General features: G+C 43.0%; 1 protein-coding gene across 6 annotated transcripts in view; it reads left to right on the top strand.

The window, feature by feature from the left end:
- The window catches only part of Cdon (cell adhesion associated, oncogene regulated), an 88,449-nt gene that overhangs the window by 47,827 nt on the left and 24,291 nt on the right, over window positions 1-16,331 (top strand). For all 6 annotated transcript variants that reach the window (XR_015001888.2, XM_085689755.2, XM_085689750.2 and 3 more), the window contains 7 exons: window positions 315-604; window positions 1,362-1,536; window positions 4,220-4,351; window positions 7,325-7,528; window positions 8,250-8,431; window positions 8,888-8,993; window positions 13,255-13,377. Coding sequence is in view for 5 of the 6 variants with exons in the window: in XM_085689755.2 (XP_085545881.2) it covers window positions 315-604; window positions 1,362-1,536; window positions 4,220-4,351; window positions 7,325-7,528; window positions 8,250-8,431; window positions 8,888-8,993; window positions 13,255-13,377 (1,212 nt within the window). In the remaining variant the exon portion in view is untranslated. The remainder of the gene's footprint in view (window positions 1-314; window positions 605-1,361; window positions 1,537-4,219; window positions 4,352-7,324; window positions 7,529-8,249; window positions 8,432-8,887; window positions 8,994-13,254; window positions 13,378-16,331) is intronic.

Genomic DNA, 16,331 nt, shown 5'->3' with positions numbered 1-16,331 from the left:
TTAGATGTCACTCTGAAACAGTAAAATGGGGCTTGTTTTTGTTGTGGTTTTTTGTTTCTGTTTTTTCGTGACAAGGTTTCTTTGTAACAATCCTGACTGTCCTGGATCTCACTTTGTAGATCAGGTTGGCCTCGAATTCACAGCTCTGCCTGCCTCTGACTCCTGAGTGCTGGGAAATGGTACTTGTTTTAATGTCTTGGATTCAAGTTGTGCTTAGAATGTCAGCATAAGCACTGATAGTAACTTTGTAGAAGATGCCGGAAAAGTGAACTTCTTCAAGCCGTCTTCCCTTATTCCTGTCCCCCTCTATGCAGTTCCTTTTGAAACAAATACAAAAGCAGAGTCGGTCACACCTTCTGAAGCGACTCAAAATGATGAACGAGACCCAAGAGATGCTCCAGAGTCTAGCTTGCTGAACTTGTTTCCAGTGAAGGTGCATTCCAGTGGAGTGGAATTGCCAGCAGAGAAAAATGCCTCCGTCCCCGATGCGCCCAACATCCTGAGCCCCCCACAGACCCACATGCCAGACACGTACACCCTGGTGTGGAGGGCAGGGAGGGATGGCGGACTGCCCATCAATGCCTATTTTGTGAAGTACCGAAAGGTAAAGCCTTCCCGTTCATTCTTAATGTCTCATTCCTTAACCCTGTGTATGTGTGAGACATTTGCTTAGTATGTTTTACGTTTGTGGGAGGGTAGAAAGGTGAGTGTTCTAGAGTAAGTTTGTTGGCGGTATCTCCACCAGTCAGGCTGGACTGACAGATCTTAGAAAACCAGTACGGATGGAGTATAAATACCCCCCAAATCGAAATATGAATCCAAAGTAACCATAACATTTCCCTCTGTCCTTCCCTCCGTCCCACTCTGTGCTGGGGACGGAACTCAAGGCTAGTGATTACCACTGAGCTCTGGCTCTAGCCTTACCACGTAACCATCTTCTATCTAACCTCTTGTTTTAACCCCCTGGGCATCAAACCTGTAAACGCTTTGTAAACCTTAGTTCTGTCCTTTGCTAAGATTATAGCAAGGCCCCCAGGCCTTGCCTGTGACCATCTTGTTGTAGTCTGGCCTCTTGGGAGTAGAATTTTATATGGTTTGGTTATTTATTTTGGTTGTGCTTGGCCCTCTCTATCTGTTGATTCTCTGGATGATTTTTTTTTTTCCTGCAGGCAGGCTTGTATTAAAGCAAAATCTAACAACTCCTCTTATTTAATGACAGTAATACCTTTCATAAGACAAGTGGCGTTTTATCTGTTGCTGACAACAGTGCATCACTGCTGCAAACGAATACTAGAGTTTTGTAATTAGGGGGAAAGTTTCTTGCTCTCCATCTCTCACTATTCTGGGTCTCACTTGAGCAGCTGGATGACGGTACTGGTGCAGTGGGCAACTGGCACACGGTTCGTGTCCCAGGAAGTGAAAACGAGCTGCATCTAACTGAACTGGAGCCTTCAAGTCTGTATGAAGTTTTGATGGTGGCCAGAAGTGCCGCTGGCGAAGGCCAGCCTGCCATGCTTACCTTCCGGACCAGCAAAGGTGAGTGTCATCTTCCGTCAGAGTGAAGTGGCTACTTAATGGCAATTTATTAGTAAGGATCCTGTTGGATAGTAGAAATACTAAGATACAAATCCATTATGCATGCATACTGCTGCACCTTTTGGGGGCTACACTATTTATTCCACTGTAATAGTCTACACACATTTTTGCAGTTCATGGTCAGCCCCATTAAGGTGGGCACGGCAGGTGTATCAAAGGTAGTCAGGCCGAGATCCGGCCCACTGCACCTTACACTCTGATGAGGAAGGTGACATGCACACTCAGCTCACACTCCAGACAAAGCCCAGTGTGGTTCGGGACTTATGAAATGCTGTCCGTGCATTGGGCTGTACAGAAAATCAACAAAGCTCGTCTTAATGGAGTTTACGTGCTCGGTGGGAGAAGCACGTGCTCAAGTTCTAAGCACGTTGGGGATGGTGTTAGCAAAGAAGTAACTCAGGGATGGACTTGGGAAGTGTCTGAGTTATTGTACAGCGCTGACCAGGGATATGGCCAGGATTCGTCAGCAGTGAGTTGTTTAGAGAAGGGGAAGTAGAAAGCCCATACACATCAGGGGAAACGAAGTGCTTGGCGTGTATACCAGAAACACCAAAGGGTCGCTGTGGTAAGCAGAGAGGGACGATGTCTGTCTCTGTGTGTGACAGCGTGGTTGGGTCACACTGCACTCTGTGGAACTTGAACAGTCTTTCCTGGTGATGCCCAGTGCGCTAGGAGGAGCGGGAACATTTGGGCTGGAGTTATGGAGTCAGGTGTAATGGAGGAGGGTAGGGTGGGGGAAAGAGAATGTGAACAGCACCATGACAGAATTCCAGAAGGATCGTCCTGATGAGCAGCTCGTGAGGGGTAGAAGAGGCTATGCTGGAGTGAACCAAATACAGGGAAATAATTCAGAGGTAGAGAGGGGAACCCCAAAGAAGCATGTTTCTACTCCAGTATTGTAGTTGGTATTTAGGCCACCAACCAGCTTCTAAATAAAAGACATGGAGATTTATTATCATGAATGCTCAGCCTTCATTTAGGTTTGTCCCACTAGCTTTTTAAACTTAATTTAACCTGTTTCTACTTTATCTACATTTTGCCTCAGGGCTTTTTACCTTTAGTTCTGTATGTCCTACTTTTCTGTCTGTCTGTCTGACCCCTGCTGTCTCCTTATCGTCTCTTTCCTCCTTCCTGAGTCTAAATTCCTCCTCCTACTTACTCTCCTGCCTGGAAGTCCTGCCTATCCCTCTTCTCTCACTGTTGACCACTCAGCTTTTATTAGACCCATCAGGTGCCTTACGCAGGCAAAGTAAAACAGCAACACATCTTTACATAAACAAATTCAACACATCGTTACATAGTTAAACAACAAATATTCCACAACACAGTGCTGTAAGAAATGGCCTCTGAGGATTGGGAAGGATGCATCCAGTGGCTTTGGGAAAGACTTTCGGTTATGCACTGTTGGGTAGAAATGAGTACTTCCCATTTTAAATGAATCTTCATTTAGTTTTTACCACTCGGTCCTAGTTATTTATAGTCTGACCTATAACCACTGAATAGCTGGTTGTTCCTGTTTAAAAACTAAAAAATATCAAAATCCAATTTCACTTTTACTTGTTGAAACATTTAAAGTCAGTGTGGCATTTTTCTCTGGAAAAACAACAGAAGCTCCTTAATTATAAATATTATTTTGGAATGAATACATGACATGCAACAAAAAGGGAAATGGTCCAATCAGAACCTTTGCTCAAGTCCTTATTTGGCTTTCTTGATCATGTTGTTGTGTTAGTCGAGGTTCTCTAGAAGAACAGAGCCAGTACAAGTACATAGACATAGATATACACATACACATAGACAAACATAGGCAAAGGTGGACCTAGACATGCATAGATGAACAGACATACACACACATGGACATGTACACATTCACATAGACATGGGCAGAGACATACATAGACATAGACAGAAATAGACATAGAAGAACATAGACATGACATAGACTTTGTTAAACTAGCTCACATTAAGTGGTAACACCAGTGTCTCTCAGGCTGAGAACCTTGGGAGGTTCTTGGTCCTTGAGGCCCAGTGGCTCAGCAGTTGGAGCAACCTCAGTGCTGACTCTCACCCGAGAGCCCACAACCTGGTGCTTCCTCAGCCAGGAGGCTTGCAGCCTCAGCAGTCCCGGTCTGGTGCTGAAAACCTGGAAGGCACCTGGAGAGCGCTTGTCCTCAGTCAGCAGTGAGATTGGAAACACTGGGATGAGCAGAAGCAGCCCCTGGTTGGGTCTACTCGGCAGCAAAGGGAAGCCAAGGAACAGATCTGGTCTGCTACCGAAGGCTGGTGTGGGTCTTCCACACCAGTTAGGACAGTAGGACAGTTCTTCACTCAAGGCTCCCTTCTCAGGTGACTCTAACTTGTGGCAAGCTTACATCAAAACCAGACATCACAGTTTCTTCCACATGTCAATTCAAGTACCATGAAGAAAGACATTTAGCTTTCTTTTAATGATACTAGAGAAAGACAAAGCAATTTTGCCCTATTCTTGACATGAGCTAAGTAAAAGGGAGGTATTGTGTTTAGACACAGACATCTTTATAGCTGGTTTATGTTTCATAATTTTTTGTTTTGGTTTTATTTTACATATATAAGCTTATTGTTTCTTTAAAAAAATACTTTGCAGAAAAAATGACATCAACAAAAAACACCCAGGCATCCTTTCTACCTGTGGGCATCCCTAAGCGTCCTGTTATCTCAGAGGCTTCCAACAGCAATTTTGGAGTTGTGCTTACGGATTCATCTAGGCATAGTGGAGGTAAAGAATCTTCATCTTGTTTGTTTATAATGTCAGTGTTCTTTTTCTCTTGGGGAGATAGGATAGAATGGGACATTTGTTATTTAGGTTTTGTTCTACCCTGCATTGCTACTTTTTATATGTCTGTGTGTATATGTGTGTGTGTGTGTGTGTGTTTGTGTGTGTGTGTGTGTGATGTACATGTGTGTGTGTATTTGGGCACCTGTGTGTGCGTGTGCTTGTTCAGGCCTGAAGTTGAACCTTACTTATCCAAGGACTTTCACTTCAGAGCTACTTTTCAGTTACTTTAAGTATACTACTTATGTGAATATCAACTTTATAAGAGTTAAGACTGCACCTCATAGGTGAATATTTTACTGTTTACTTAACCCAACATGTAGAAGTTACTGACTGCCAGTACAGCAGAGATAAAATAATCCTTGCTTTCAAGGCTTTAAAGCATAGTGGGTGATACAGACATCAGAGCACACACACCAGTAAACTGACTGCTAGGAAATGAAGAGCCAGCTCAGCCTATAGCAGTAGAATGGATGCACACAGGCACACCAGTCACAGACAGCTTGTCCATTCCGCCCGTGCCTATACTCCTGGTGATTTGGAACCTCAGGAGAGTACGCAGCTCGCCTCCATACAAAGGAAGGCACATAGTGGTTAACAGCGTTGCTCGGCAACTTGAGCTGAGCCTCAGGAGACAAGAATGATGGATGCCTCAGATGAAGGAGCAGGACAGGCCAAGATAGCTTATGCAGATGGGCAGATGACGTGTTGTGTTCAGTTAGTGTGGCTTATTGCTGTCAGGGACGATGGTAGTGTAGGGAAGCAGGTAGGTATTTTAGGATACACTTAAAAGTATAATCTTGGCCAGTGGGTAAGGACACTTATTGCTTGACAGCCCGAGTTTGACCCCTGGGACATACACAGGGAAAGAAGACGAGAAATGGATTGTGCAAATTGTCCTCTGACCTCCACACGTGTGCTGTGTCATATGCCTCTCTAGCCACAATACATACATACATACATACATACATGAATAAATAAATAAATAACGTAGTAAGACATTATAAAAAATGTAATCTTTTCCTGGGAGTTATGAGGACTCCTAGTACTTAGCCTGACAAGGGAGATTCCAGGATCATGAAGTGATTTCTTCAGGGCGAGGTTCTTTTACTATACTTGGGATGTGTTGACCCCTATGATTCCCCCAAATCCTAGAAACTTTATAATTTGTGGTAGTAGGGGGACTGCATTCATGCTACCTTAAAGGATTTTAAAGAGGAAGAAATGCAAAAGACACACCTAGAGAAGTAGGAAGATGACACCACTGGATGAAGGAGAAGGAGGGAGGGCAGAGCTGAGGTCAGAGTAACGGAATCTGCACTGAATGGGCGGGAGGAAGCTTGGGAATGGGCACAAGGAGCCATTTTTAAAGATTGTAGGTGAAGCTTCTGAGTTTGGAGTCCTCCAAACCGAAATACACGTATGAAGTGATTCGTTTGTTTGTATAACTGCTTCTTGAGGAGGAGAGCTTGTCTGCTCTTCAGACGAGGTAACAGGCTCTGAGGTTTCTGTGTGCTAGCCAGTGGAGCTGCCGTGTGAAAGGGACAGTGTGCTCTTCCCTGTAGACATGCTCTCCTCAGTGGCTCTCCTTCCTGTCTGACCTGTGGCACTTGGTGAGTTTGAACCTTGCGCAGTCACCCTGAGAAAGTCGCTTGGTTTTCGGTAAAGAGCCTCATTAACATTTCTGTTCATGCCGTTTCTTTCCATTGCTTTCCACTGGAAAGGCATACAGTAAGTACCGCCCACAGTTGTCTGCTAATGCCTCCGTCTGTTTATCCCGCAAGCCATCTGTTGTGTAAAACGCCCTGGTTTTCTGCATAACAAGTGCCATGTTCAATGTGACTTCCTTCGTGTGCCTTACAAACGAGGGTTGAGTCGGTGCTGAGATGTAACAAGTTGTTCGAGAAGCGTGGACTCGGGAGAAAGATAAGGCTTCTTCAGTGGCTGCACCAATTCTGTGGCCCAGGTCAGCCTTCTGTGTCCAGCTTTAGCAACTTACTACCAGCACTCCAGAGGACCCACTGGCCTTGAAAGCCAGATGGCCACAGAACTCACAGGCGGCTGATGTGAAAGCAGAATGGCAGTTTCCTGGGGTTCAGTGTCACTATTTTGTGGGCCATTCTTGTAGGAGTCACGAAAGAAGTCAGTTACAACCACCGCCTTGCTTGTTCAGCAAGGGAAGTTAGACCCTTGGTTTAAACGCTGGGGACCTCACTCCCGATGTTTCCATCTGCCACAAGGTCTCGTCCTAACCTGTGTCTTGTGGTCGTGCCCACAGCAAGCCGTTGTGCATGAGCTCTCTGGCCCGCTTTTCTCTGTTAGTGTCGTTGTCTCTCTGTGCACTGCCTCCCTCACACCCTCTCCTTCCCTCGTTACCATGCCAGTGTTGGTTTTGTCCTGGTTTATCTGTGCATATGCTGACAGACTGTTTCAGAGCAGCAATTCCTGAAGCCTTGAGGTGTATTCAAGGAGGGTAATAGTTACAGTTAGTGTAACCATCAATAGGTTCTTGGGTTTCTTTTACGGAATTCTGAAATCATGTCAAATAAGAAAGCATTTATGAGAATTGTTAATATACCATAACCAAAATCAAATAATTGCTTGCACGTGGCTTTAGTCATAATTCTAAAATAGAATAGCAGAAACTATCATGTTCATTAGCTCTTTCTTTGTGAGTTAATTATCATATCTGTAATCATTTGATGTTCCTTCCTTCCAGTCTCCTGTATTTCTTTTCCTGTACATTTTTATTAGCTTTTAAACAGGACGGGGAAACAGGCTGTAATATTATTAGCTATGACAAAACGCTGGTGAGGGACCTTTAACACAGGGTTTGGACTTTATCCCTCATAGTATTTTTAGGTTATTCCTGTCTCTGACACCATGGCGATGGTGAAATGAGTGTTCAATTTTCAGTCCCAGAGGCGCCGGATCGGCCTACTATCTCTACAGCGTCAGAGACCTCCGTCTATGTCACTTGGATTCCCCGGGCAAATGGTGGCTCGCCCATCACAGCCTTCAAGGTGGAGTATAAACGGATGAGGACTAGTGATTGGCTGGTGGCTGCTGAAGATATCCCTCCTTCCAAACTTTCTGTCGAAGTTCGTAGTTTAGAACCAGGTAACATTTTTTTTTTGACTATTTTTTGAGGTAACAAGTGCTTACTGTGGAAAAATTTGAAGAGGAGGAAAATATGAAGAAGAGAATAAGTGTCTGAACTATACCCATGCATAGACACTGTTTATGTTTTGACATATTTCTTCTCTGTGTCTTTATATGCCCTGGAATCTTGCTGTAAATACAGCGTTGCATCCCTCATTTTATATCTAACTTTTTAAGTGTGTCATACTTTGCTTAACTACTTTTGTTGCTGTTGATGTTGTTTCAGTGGTGGAAATAGAAGCCAATGCCTTGCCCATGCAAGCAAGCGCTCTACCGCTGAGCTACATCCCTCACCCCTTAACCATTTCATTTCTGGATTTTAAGTTGTTACTCTAATTCCATTTACCCCCGAACCTTGAGACTTGTAAAAAAGTGAGAATAAACTTAGACTTTTGTTTGGGCTCATAACCACTTCTGCTCCTGGAATTTTAAATATGCACAGATGTAGCAGGTGTCTGTGCCCAACTCTGCTGTGGGGAACAGATGTAGTTAGTTGGGAAGAGACAGTAGCTTTAGATAAGGGTAGACCCAAGTGACACAGTCCAGACTGAAAATCTCCAGTGATTTTATTTGAGTGATGAGGACACTCGCTTTAGGATTTTAATTTATTCTTTAGATGCAGCATAATATCATTATAGGTTTTTATGAAAAATGTTTTGTGTTTGCCCTTTCTCCCAAGGTTCAACGTACAAATTTCGAGTCATTGCTATCAACCATTATGGTGAGAGTTTCCGGAGCTCAGCATCCCGTCCTTACCAGGTGGCTGGCTTCCCAAATCGCTTTTCCAACCGCCCAATAACTGGACCTCACATCGCATACACAGAGGCTGTCAGCGATACTCAGATTATGCTCAAGTGGACGGTAGGTGAATGAATATCTTTTTAGTGAGAGTTCCTGTCATTGTAATGCCCTTGTGACGTGATGGTATGAGCAACCAGTTGTTGGACTCCTAACTGGGGAAATGGAAGGGCACTGATATTTGCCTAAAGCACATATTCTAAGAGACAGGGTTAAAGTGAAATTATTGTTTCTTCTAATGTCCAGATATTAACTTAATTGATACTTTGTGATTTATTCTTTTCTAATCAAGTGTACATTTATTTTGGAAGTTAGTGAAGTATAGACTATTTTCTAGTGAAGTGTATACTGTTTTAGCTCTATAGTAAGTTAAATGCTCATATACCTTTAAATATCTCTGCATCAGGTTAAAAAATGGCCACTTATTGCAAAACAAAACTAGAGAAACATTACCATACACATAAGGAAATTTGGTTGTTACTTTTTTGCCTTTGACAAGTCTTTGCTTCTGTTTTCTAGTATATTCCATCAAGTAATAATAACACTCCCATTCAAGGATTTTACATCTATTATCGGCCGACAGACAGTGACAATGACAGCGATTACAAGAGGGATGTTGTTGAAGGTGAGTCCCTCGGTAAGCCGGAGCCCCTGCATAAGTGATCTTGTGGGGAGGGGCTAAACATCATGACACACCATCACAAACTGAGACCGAGTTAGAAATGATCTGATTTATGCTATTAAATTTGTTCTAATGAAACCCAATTTCCCCAATATCCCAATATATATATATATATATATATATATATATATATATATATATACAACACACACACATGTGTACATATACAATACATACATATGTGCGTGTATGTATTTAGATATATATCTAAATATGTATATATTTAGATTTATACATATGTGTGTATGTATATATTACACACACATACACATATATGTAATATATATTATAGTGCCCTGATTTTGTTTTACAGACAGGTATAAAAGTATGAGAGAAGATGACTTGTCAGTGTTTCATTTGAAAAAAAAATTTGATGTTTTTTTTTAGTTACCATTGACCTGAATGTATAAATCAGTTGCAACTTGTTACTACATTTAAAAGAAAAGTCTCCTCAGTTTCTCTGTACTAGGATGATGGCATCTTAAGTGTGCTGCAAACCTGTGGTGGCAGGAACCATTCTGCACCCATCATCCCCCTTTCCTAACCCTCTGCATGGGTATTCCCACTCTTCTTTGTTGGGACTTTACATGCCTCTTCCTCAGACCAGATCTTCCCTTCGTGTTTATTTCGTAACATTTTATCAAAGTCTAGATATGTGAGCACCAGTGTTTGAAATTCTGTTTCTCTTACAAATAGTAACTTCCTTTGGGCATGGGATCTCTGTTCCCTCTGCTGTGTTCCCTGCTCCTTCTGTGGGGATGCGTTTGGTATTGATGGACTTGTCCAGAGGAAGAACAGTGGAGCGTCTGGCGACGCGGGCTGGGACAGGGAGCAGCACGGGAGCTGGCGAACCAGCAGACCTTCCTGTGGGGTGGGAGCGGCTTCAGTCGAGACGGGTGGTTCTAAGGAATGATATAGGGAGAGCTTTCTGACATAAATGTCTAGGTTCCCTCGCAGGTTCTGGGGTCTGGAAGCATCGGGTACAAACCAGATGCTCGATTCTTGGTAGTTGTAGATGGGTTTCTTGATTTGGGAGGAAAACTTCTTCCAAGCTCTGTCTTCAGTGCAGATTCTGAGCTTTTGAAATAGTGACTGTCTTGATTGGATATATTAGTAGTTCAGAGGTAGCACATGTTCTTAGCATGTGCTGGCCATGAGTTATAGCTCATGTACACATACATACACCCCTGTATACATAAATACATATACATGTAGCAAATCTTGTCACAAAATTGTCCTAGGCCTGGGATTTACCATATTACTTCCTGCCATTAAATACATAGATTTTTTAAAAAATTAGTTTAAATATACTATCTAATATCAAATACAGATTTTTTTTGAGATTTTATATGGTTTTATCTTACATGGATAAATGTTTCCCCACATGTATGTATGTGTACGAGGTGTGTGCCTGGTGCCTTTGGAGGTTAGAAGAGGAAGTCAGATCCCCTGGAGCTGAAGTTGTGGATTAATTGTAAGCTGCCATGTAGGTGTTGGGACCAAACCATGTCCTCTACAAAATGGCCAAGTGCTTCTCACTTCCGAGCCATCTTTCCAGCTCCTGTAGGATTCCTTTTAGTACTTATTCAGTGGAATTACTTTTGTAACATAATAAAAATCTTAGCTGCACCTGACTATATTTTGAATGAAGGATCAATTCTTCCTTTCGGTTCTTTCTTTTCTGCTCTAAGGTTAGCGGCACTCTCATTCTCTGCTCTCAGACGTCATCATAGCCATCCTGAGGGAGAGAAGTGAACCTAAGGAACATTAGGAGACAGTGGGAAGCCAGTGGCATTCTTTGGTGGTCTAGACATCCGTGCCTTGGGTGTGTTTGGTTTGTGAACATTCAGTGTGCTGTACATAGTGTGTGGCTCTTGAGTTTGCATACTTTCCGTCAATCAAAAGACTGTTAGAAAAAAACAGATAGATAATTATGACTTCTGCATTTTGTTCTGTCCAAGTCTTTGTTTTAGTTTAGATGATTGAGAAGAATGGGGATATCAGATTTTTATTTTGAAAACTTTTGACATTGGTTAAACATTTGGCATAAGATGGCTCTAAACAAAGCCGATGTTAAGTGGCACAAATAGCTCTCTGGGTCCCTCTCCCTCTTCCTCACCTTCCTCCTTGCACTCTCTAAGAATCCCTGTGGGTTAACAGGTCCTAACTGTGCTCTTCAGAGGAATCTTTGACCTGATGTGAGCCTGGGACTCGAAGAGCATTTACCGGCACTCCAGGTCTTGAAGCGCTCGCAGATGGAGTTTCCCCAGTTCTTGGCCAGCTTGTTTATAAATGTAGCACACTGAGCAGTTGGATGTTTAAGCGGGTTCCAGTGTGCTGTGTAATTTGCTTATTCCTTATTTTCAAGTTTATTCATTTGAAATTCTTCCTGTGGCAACTGGAGCTATTGGTCTATTCTCTGAAATCCAGGGACAAAGTGTCCGTTTGCAGTGTGTACTTATACTTTTCTTTAAAGATTCTGGCTACTTATGTGTGTATTGATCCAAAATTTAGGTCTTACCCCTTTTCCTCTTTCTCTCTTTAGTGACACAGACTACAATAAGAACACTTGCATTTCTTACATTTTCAGATCTTCTAAATTCTTTGCCACATTTGGGTAAACTACAAATGTTGTCAGCCTGCCAATGTTTTTGTGTGGAGTACTTTTGTCTTGTTAAGAGGCGTTCCAGATCTCCATGTGTAAAGCTCACTGTGCGCCGTAGTTCTAAGCCTGAGGCTTAGCAGAGGGTGTACACTCATTGGTTGGGTTTAGACACAGTAGTGCACATAGCTATCTTACTTGTCAAGGATAAAAATGACTCTGTTTGCCAACCTATAGTTTTTGCTATTGGAAAGATTGGCTATAACGGTGAAATACAAATCCAAGAAGGTGTCTATTGTATCTGTTTTCTCCTAAAAACCAGAACCCCATTAGTAGAAGCATGGCTAGAAGCTGAATCCCATTACTAGTTCTCTGAAGGGAGTGCCCTGGGTCTAGCGGAGATGTTTATAGTTGGGCATAGAATCAGAAAAGTCAAAAGGCTAGATGAGAATAGTCTTACGGGGAATTTTTGTATCTTAGAATACAAAAATTTTAGCCTATTCCAGCTTTAACCAGTTCGTCGTTTTAAAACAATTGGGGTATGAGGGGAGTTATCTCTTTACAAGTCTAGAACCCACTCCTAAAGCCTCTCAGAGACACTTGATCTTAGACAAGCAGATTTTCTCCCCTATAAAATGCAAGTCTGTGTGAATGAGGGCTTTTTGTGTGGTGACTTGGAAAGGGGCTGAAGTGTTTTTGTCTGTGTCGAATTAGAAAGGAGTCTGTGATACTGGTCCTGTCAGCCAAGCACATTTGACTTATGCATGTGGTGCGGTTTTTTTTGTTTTTTGTTTTTTGGTTTCTTTCTATCCCTTTAATTAATTCTTAAATCCGTCGGTGGTATGCTTGGACTTCTAGGAAACACTGGAAACAGTTTGAAGAGTCAGTTTCTAAATGGGATTAAGAGTACTTGAAGAGTTAATTAGATCTGGCAAAAGTGTCCCTGTTTATGAAAGTTTGTCACAGATCCATGAAAGTGAGAACGGGGCTGATTTACACTGGCGTGCTCAGTTTGGGAGTATTTCTAGATGAAATGTTGGCCGCATGCCACAGATAACAAGCCCTAATAGTGGAGACACTTGTGCAGTTCTGGGGCTCTGACTCAGAAGGACAGCGGTCGTGGGCACAGCGGCTGACGGCTCCCTCCGCGGCAGCCGGTGATGTGTCCATGGCGATGGATGAGAGCTCTGTGAAAGGCTTCCCTGCAACCGCCGGCTTGGGCTCGCACTGTTTGCTGAGTTTTAGTGGGCGGGCATAGGAGCCAGACTTGAGGGACTAAAATAAGGATTTGAGATGCTTTTCCCCTATGCGTGTATTTTTATTAAAGGCTTGCCATTAATTTTTAATAACAACCAGTATTGCTGCCAACACCCCAGATACCCTTTGAGTTTATCTCTTTACCTGTTTGACATGCCACTTAGTAGAAATGCTGCTCACCCATGATGCAGTAGAAAAGGCGCACATGGGGGATGTTTTTATCTTCCAGGCTGTGTGAAGTGGTGAGCAGTGCTGATAAATCTCATTCTGAAAGCACGGAATGCACACATTTGCGTCACAAGCTTGTGTGGCGTCCACAGCTTGCCCCTCGCTTTTCTTTTCTAGGTTCAAAGCAGTGGCACACAATTGGTCACCTGCAGCCGGAAACCTCCTATGACATTAAGATGCAGTGCTTTAACGAAGGTGGGGAGAGCGAGTTCAGCAACGTGATGATCTGCGAGACCAAAGGTAGAACACGTGGGGAAACCTGCCTTCCTTCCTGGCCTGTGTTAGAACCCCAAACACCAGATCACATCTTAGAACTGTGGGGAGATTTCTGCATGCAAATTCTGCTCTGGACGCCTTTCTAGATGCATGCATTTATACTGCCCCCATAGAAGTACGTTGTGTTGGATAGAACACTTATCTAAAATATTGTCTGTATAATGGTGCCCATAACTTTCCATGTGACTGTATATAAATCACTTCTTTTTCTTATTCTTCATTAAAGAGAGTAGACATATTTGCTACTTTCTATGAAATTTGAAATATAATCAAAACTATAGAAGATTAAAGAAAAGTACTACACCTGTGTTACAGTTATGATGATGTAATGTTTGAGAACTTTATAAGGAAAGGGGGTGTGTTGCGCTCATGGCTCTTCAGGTCTGTGAGGACCTATGACAGGCGGCATCACAGAGATAGGAGTGCACGCGAGAGGAACTGATCAGCTGACAAGAGAGCCAGGAAGGCCGGACAGGGGCCAGGCCTGTTCTTTATAACATCTCTCTCATGAGAACCGTTAGGACCTCACAAGAACATAAGCAGTTCCTTCTGAGTCGGGAACCCTGGGAGTCCCCTCTAGGCCCCGCCTCTTTAAAACATGGCTACACTGGGGACCAAGACTGGAGGCCATGGCAACCTGCTGAAAGCAGTTTCCTGAGTGACAGATGCATGTACCAGCTACATGTTTAATAATGTGTTGTGTTAAGTCTAAGATAGCAGATTTTAAATTGTCATTCTCAACTCTGCCTGCACACAGAGAATGACTATAGGGGGATCTTCAAAAGGGGGAGACACCACGTGGGGGCAGAAGAAATGGTTAATCTGGTTGTTCATAAAGCAGATTGGAAGTCTTTATACCTCTGCCGGACTCTTCTCAATGGTCTGTAACACAAAAGTCTCCACTGTGGATCTCCGTTGTCCCATGGCTTAGTGAGAAGTAGGGGACCAGCTTTGAGATCATTTAGGAAGTTCTGTGTCTTCTCCTTCCTCTTTGCTTTCTCCGAGGTGTCCGTGGGGCCCTGAGTGCAGTACTGCTCATAGCCAGCCAGGGATCTGGCTTTGCATCTAGTCATGTAGGCATACTAACATCTGGTAATGCCTATTTTTAGAAGATAATTATAATAATTATTATTAAGTTTATCATCATCATTATTTTACACAGTGTCTCATGTTTTTCCTGTGTAGCCTTGAACTCCCAGCCCTTCCTGAATGCTGAGATTATGGGCATACAGCATCATACTCAGTTTATGTGGTGTTGGGCTCAAACCCAGGGCTTTGTGTTCTGCTCCATCCCCAGTCCTTAAGAAGTATTTTTTTTTTTTAAAGAAGGCCTGGCAAGTGTGGAAGAAGGAAGTTGAATATTCCGACTTTCCATTAGTGTCTGCTACAATTGTTTTTATTTGATGATGAGGAAAGGAATAAAACAAGGAAGCAAAGACTCAAGATTGAATTGCAAAACCAGGTTTAGTTCCTGCTTAGAAATTCTCAGTCATGTGTCTTTCTGTTGAAAAGCTCTCCTATGAAATCTGCATTAGCCATCTGTCTAATGAATGTCTTATCTTGAATTTCGTTTGGATCCTATATGTCTGAGTACCTTTCTTTTATTTATTTATTTATTTATTTATTTATTTATTAAAAATTTTCACCTCTTCCCCACCTCCCCTCCCTCTCCAGTCCTAAGAGCAGTCAGGGTTCCCTGCCCCGTGGGAAGTCCAAGGTCCTCCCCCCTCCATCCAGGTCTAGGAAGGTGAGCATCCAAACAAACCAGACTCCCGCAAACCAGTCCATGCAGTAGAATCAAAACCCAGTGCCATTGTCCTTGGCTTCTCAGTCAGCCCTCATTGACAGCCACATTCAGAGAGTCCGGTTTGATCACATGTTCCATCACTCCCAGTCCAGCTGGCCTTGGTGAGCTCCCATTAGATCAGTCCTACCATCTGAGTACCTTTCTGCATTGTGATGTACTTAGGAGTTCTTGCTTGTTTCTAGACTGCTGTGACAGTCAGAATAATCAAATGAAGTGTGTCATCTCTTTACCCAAAACATTAAAAATCTTGCCAGGCAGGGCTGGAGAGGTTGACTGGTCTTGCAGAGCACAGCAGTTGGTTCCCAGCACCTATGCTGGGTGGTTCACACGTGCTATAACTCTAACTCCAGAGGATCCAATGCTCTTCTGGCTTCTAAGGATGCCTGGACACACCTGTGCATATATACACACAAAATTATATATATATATATCTTACCAGGCACAAGATGAAACAGTGCTGGTCTAGGGTTGTAGCTCAGAGAGAAGGCACCTGCATAGCATGTACAAAGTGGTGTGTTCTGTCCCCATCCCTGCAAAGAAGGAAGGGACTGAGACAGTATCATAGTGTGCTTTATGGTCATGTAGCTGTGTTCAGAATAGCACCCCTCATTATCAGCTGCAGGTTACAGCCAGTGAGAGTTTATTGACTGGAGGCTGGGAAGCTGGAGCATAGTGCTGACAGTCTGCCAGGGCCTCTAGTATGTGTCCTAGCATGGTGGAAGATCAAGTAGATTAGACCAGACAAAAAGGGTCCACATTCAAACCCACTCCTGGAATAATGGTGTTGATCCATTGATGGGGATAAGGTCCTTACTACCTAATCACCAATATCATTTTTTTAATGTTGTTATCATGTGGTTACATTTCTACATAAGTTTGGAGACAGGCAAATTTAGACCATAGCACCTTTTGTTACAGTCTTAAGATGGAGCTCTTTTTTTATCTCCATTTTCTGAACACAGAACAGGTTTGTGGAGGTGAATGTGATATAAGTGGGAGGGTTGAGTTTAAACCTGGGAATCCTGGCTCCAGAGAATGGGCCATCAGCCACTATACTCTGCTTACGACGGAGTGGGACTTTTCTGACATTTAGAGCTGTAAGAACATGTGA

The sequence above is a fragment of the Myodes glareolus genome, chromosome 4 (genome assembly GCF_982192425.1).
Source record: "Myodes glareolus chromosome 4, mMyoGla1.1, whole genome shotgun sequence".
In the NCBI taxonomy this organism is placed as follows: domain Eukaryota; kingdom Metazoa; phylum Chordata; class Mammalia; order Rodentia; family Cricetidae; genus Myodes; species Myodes glareolus.
Note: the sequence above shows the minus strand (reverse complement) of the source record. Positions and strands in the feature narration are given on the sequence as shown.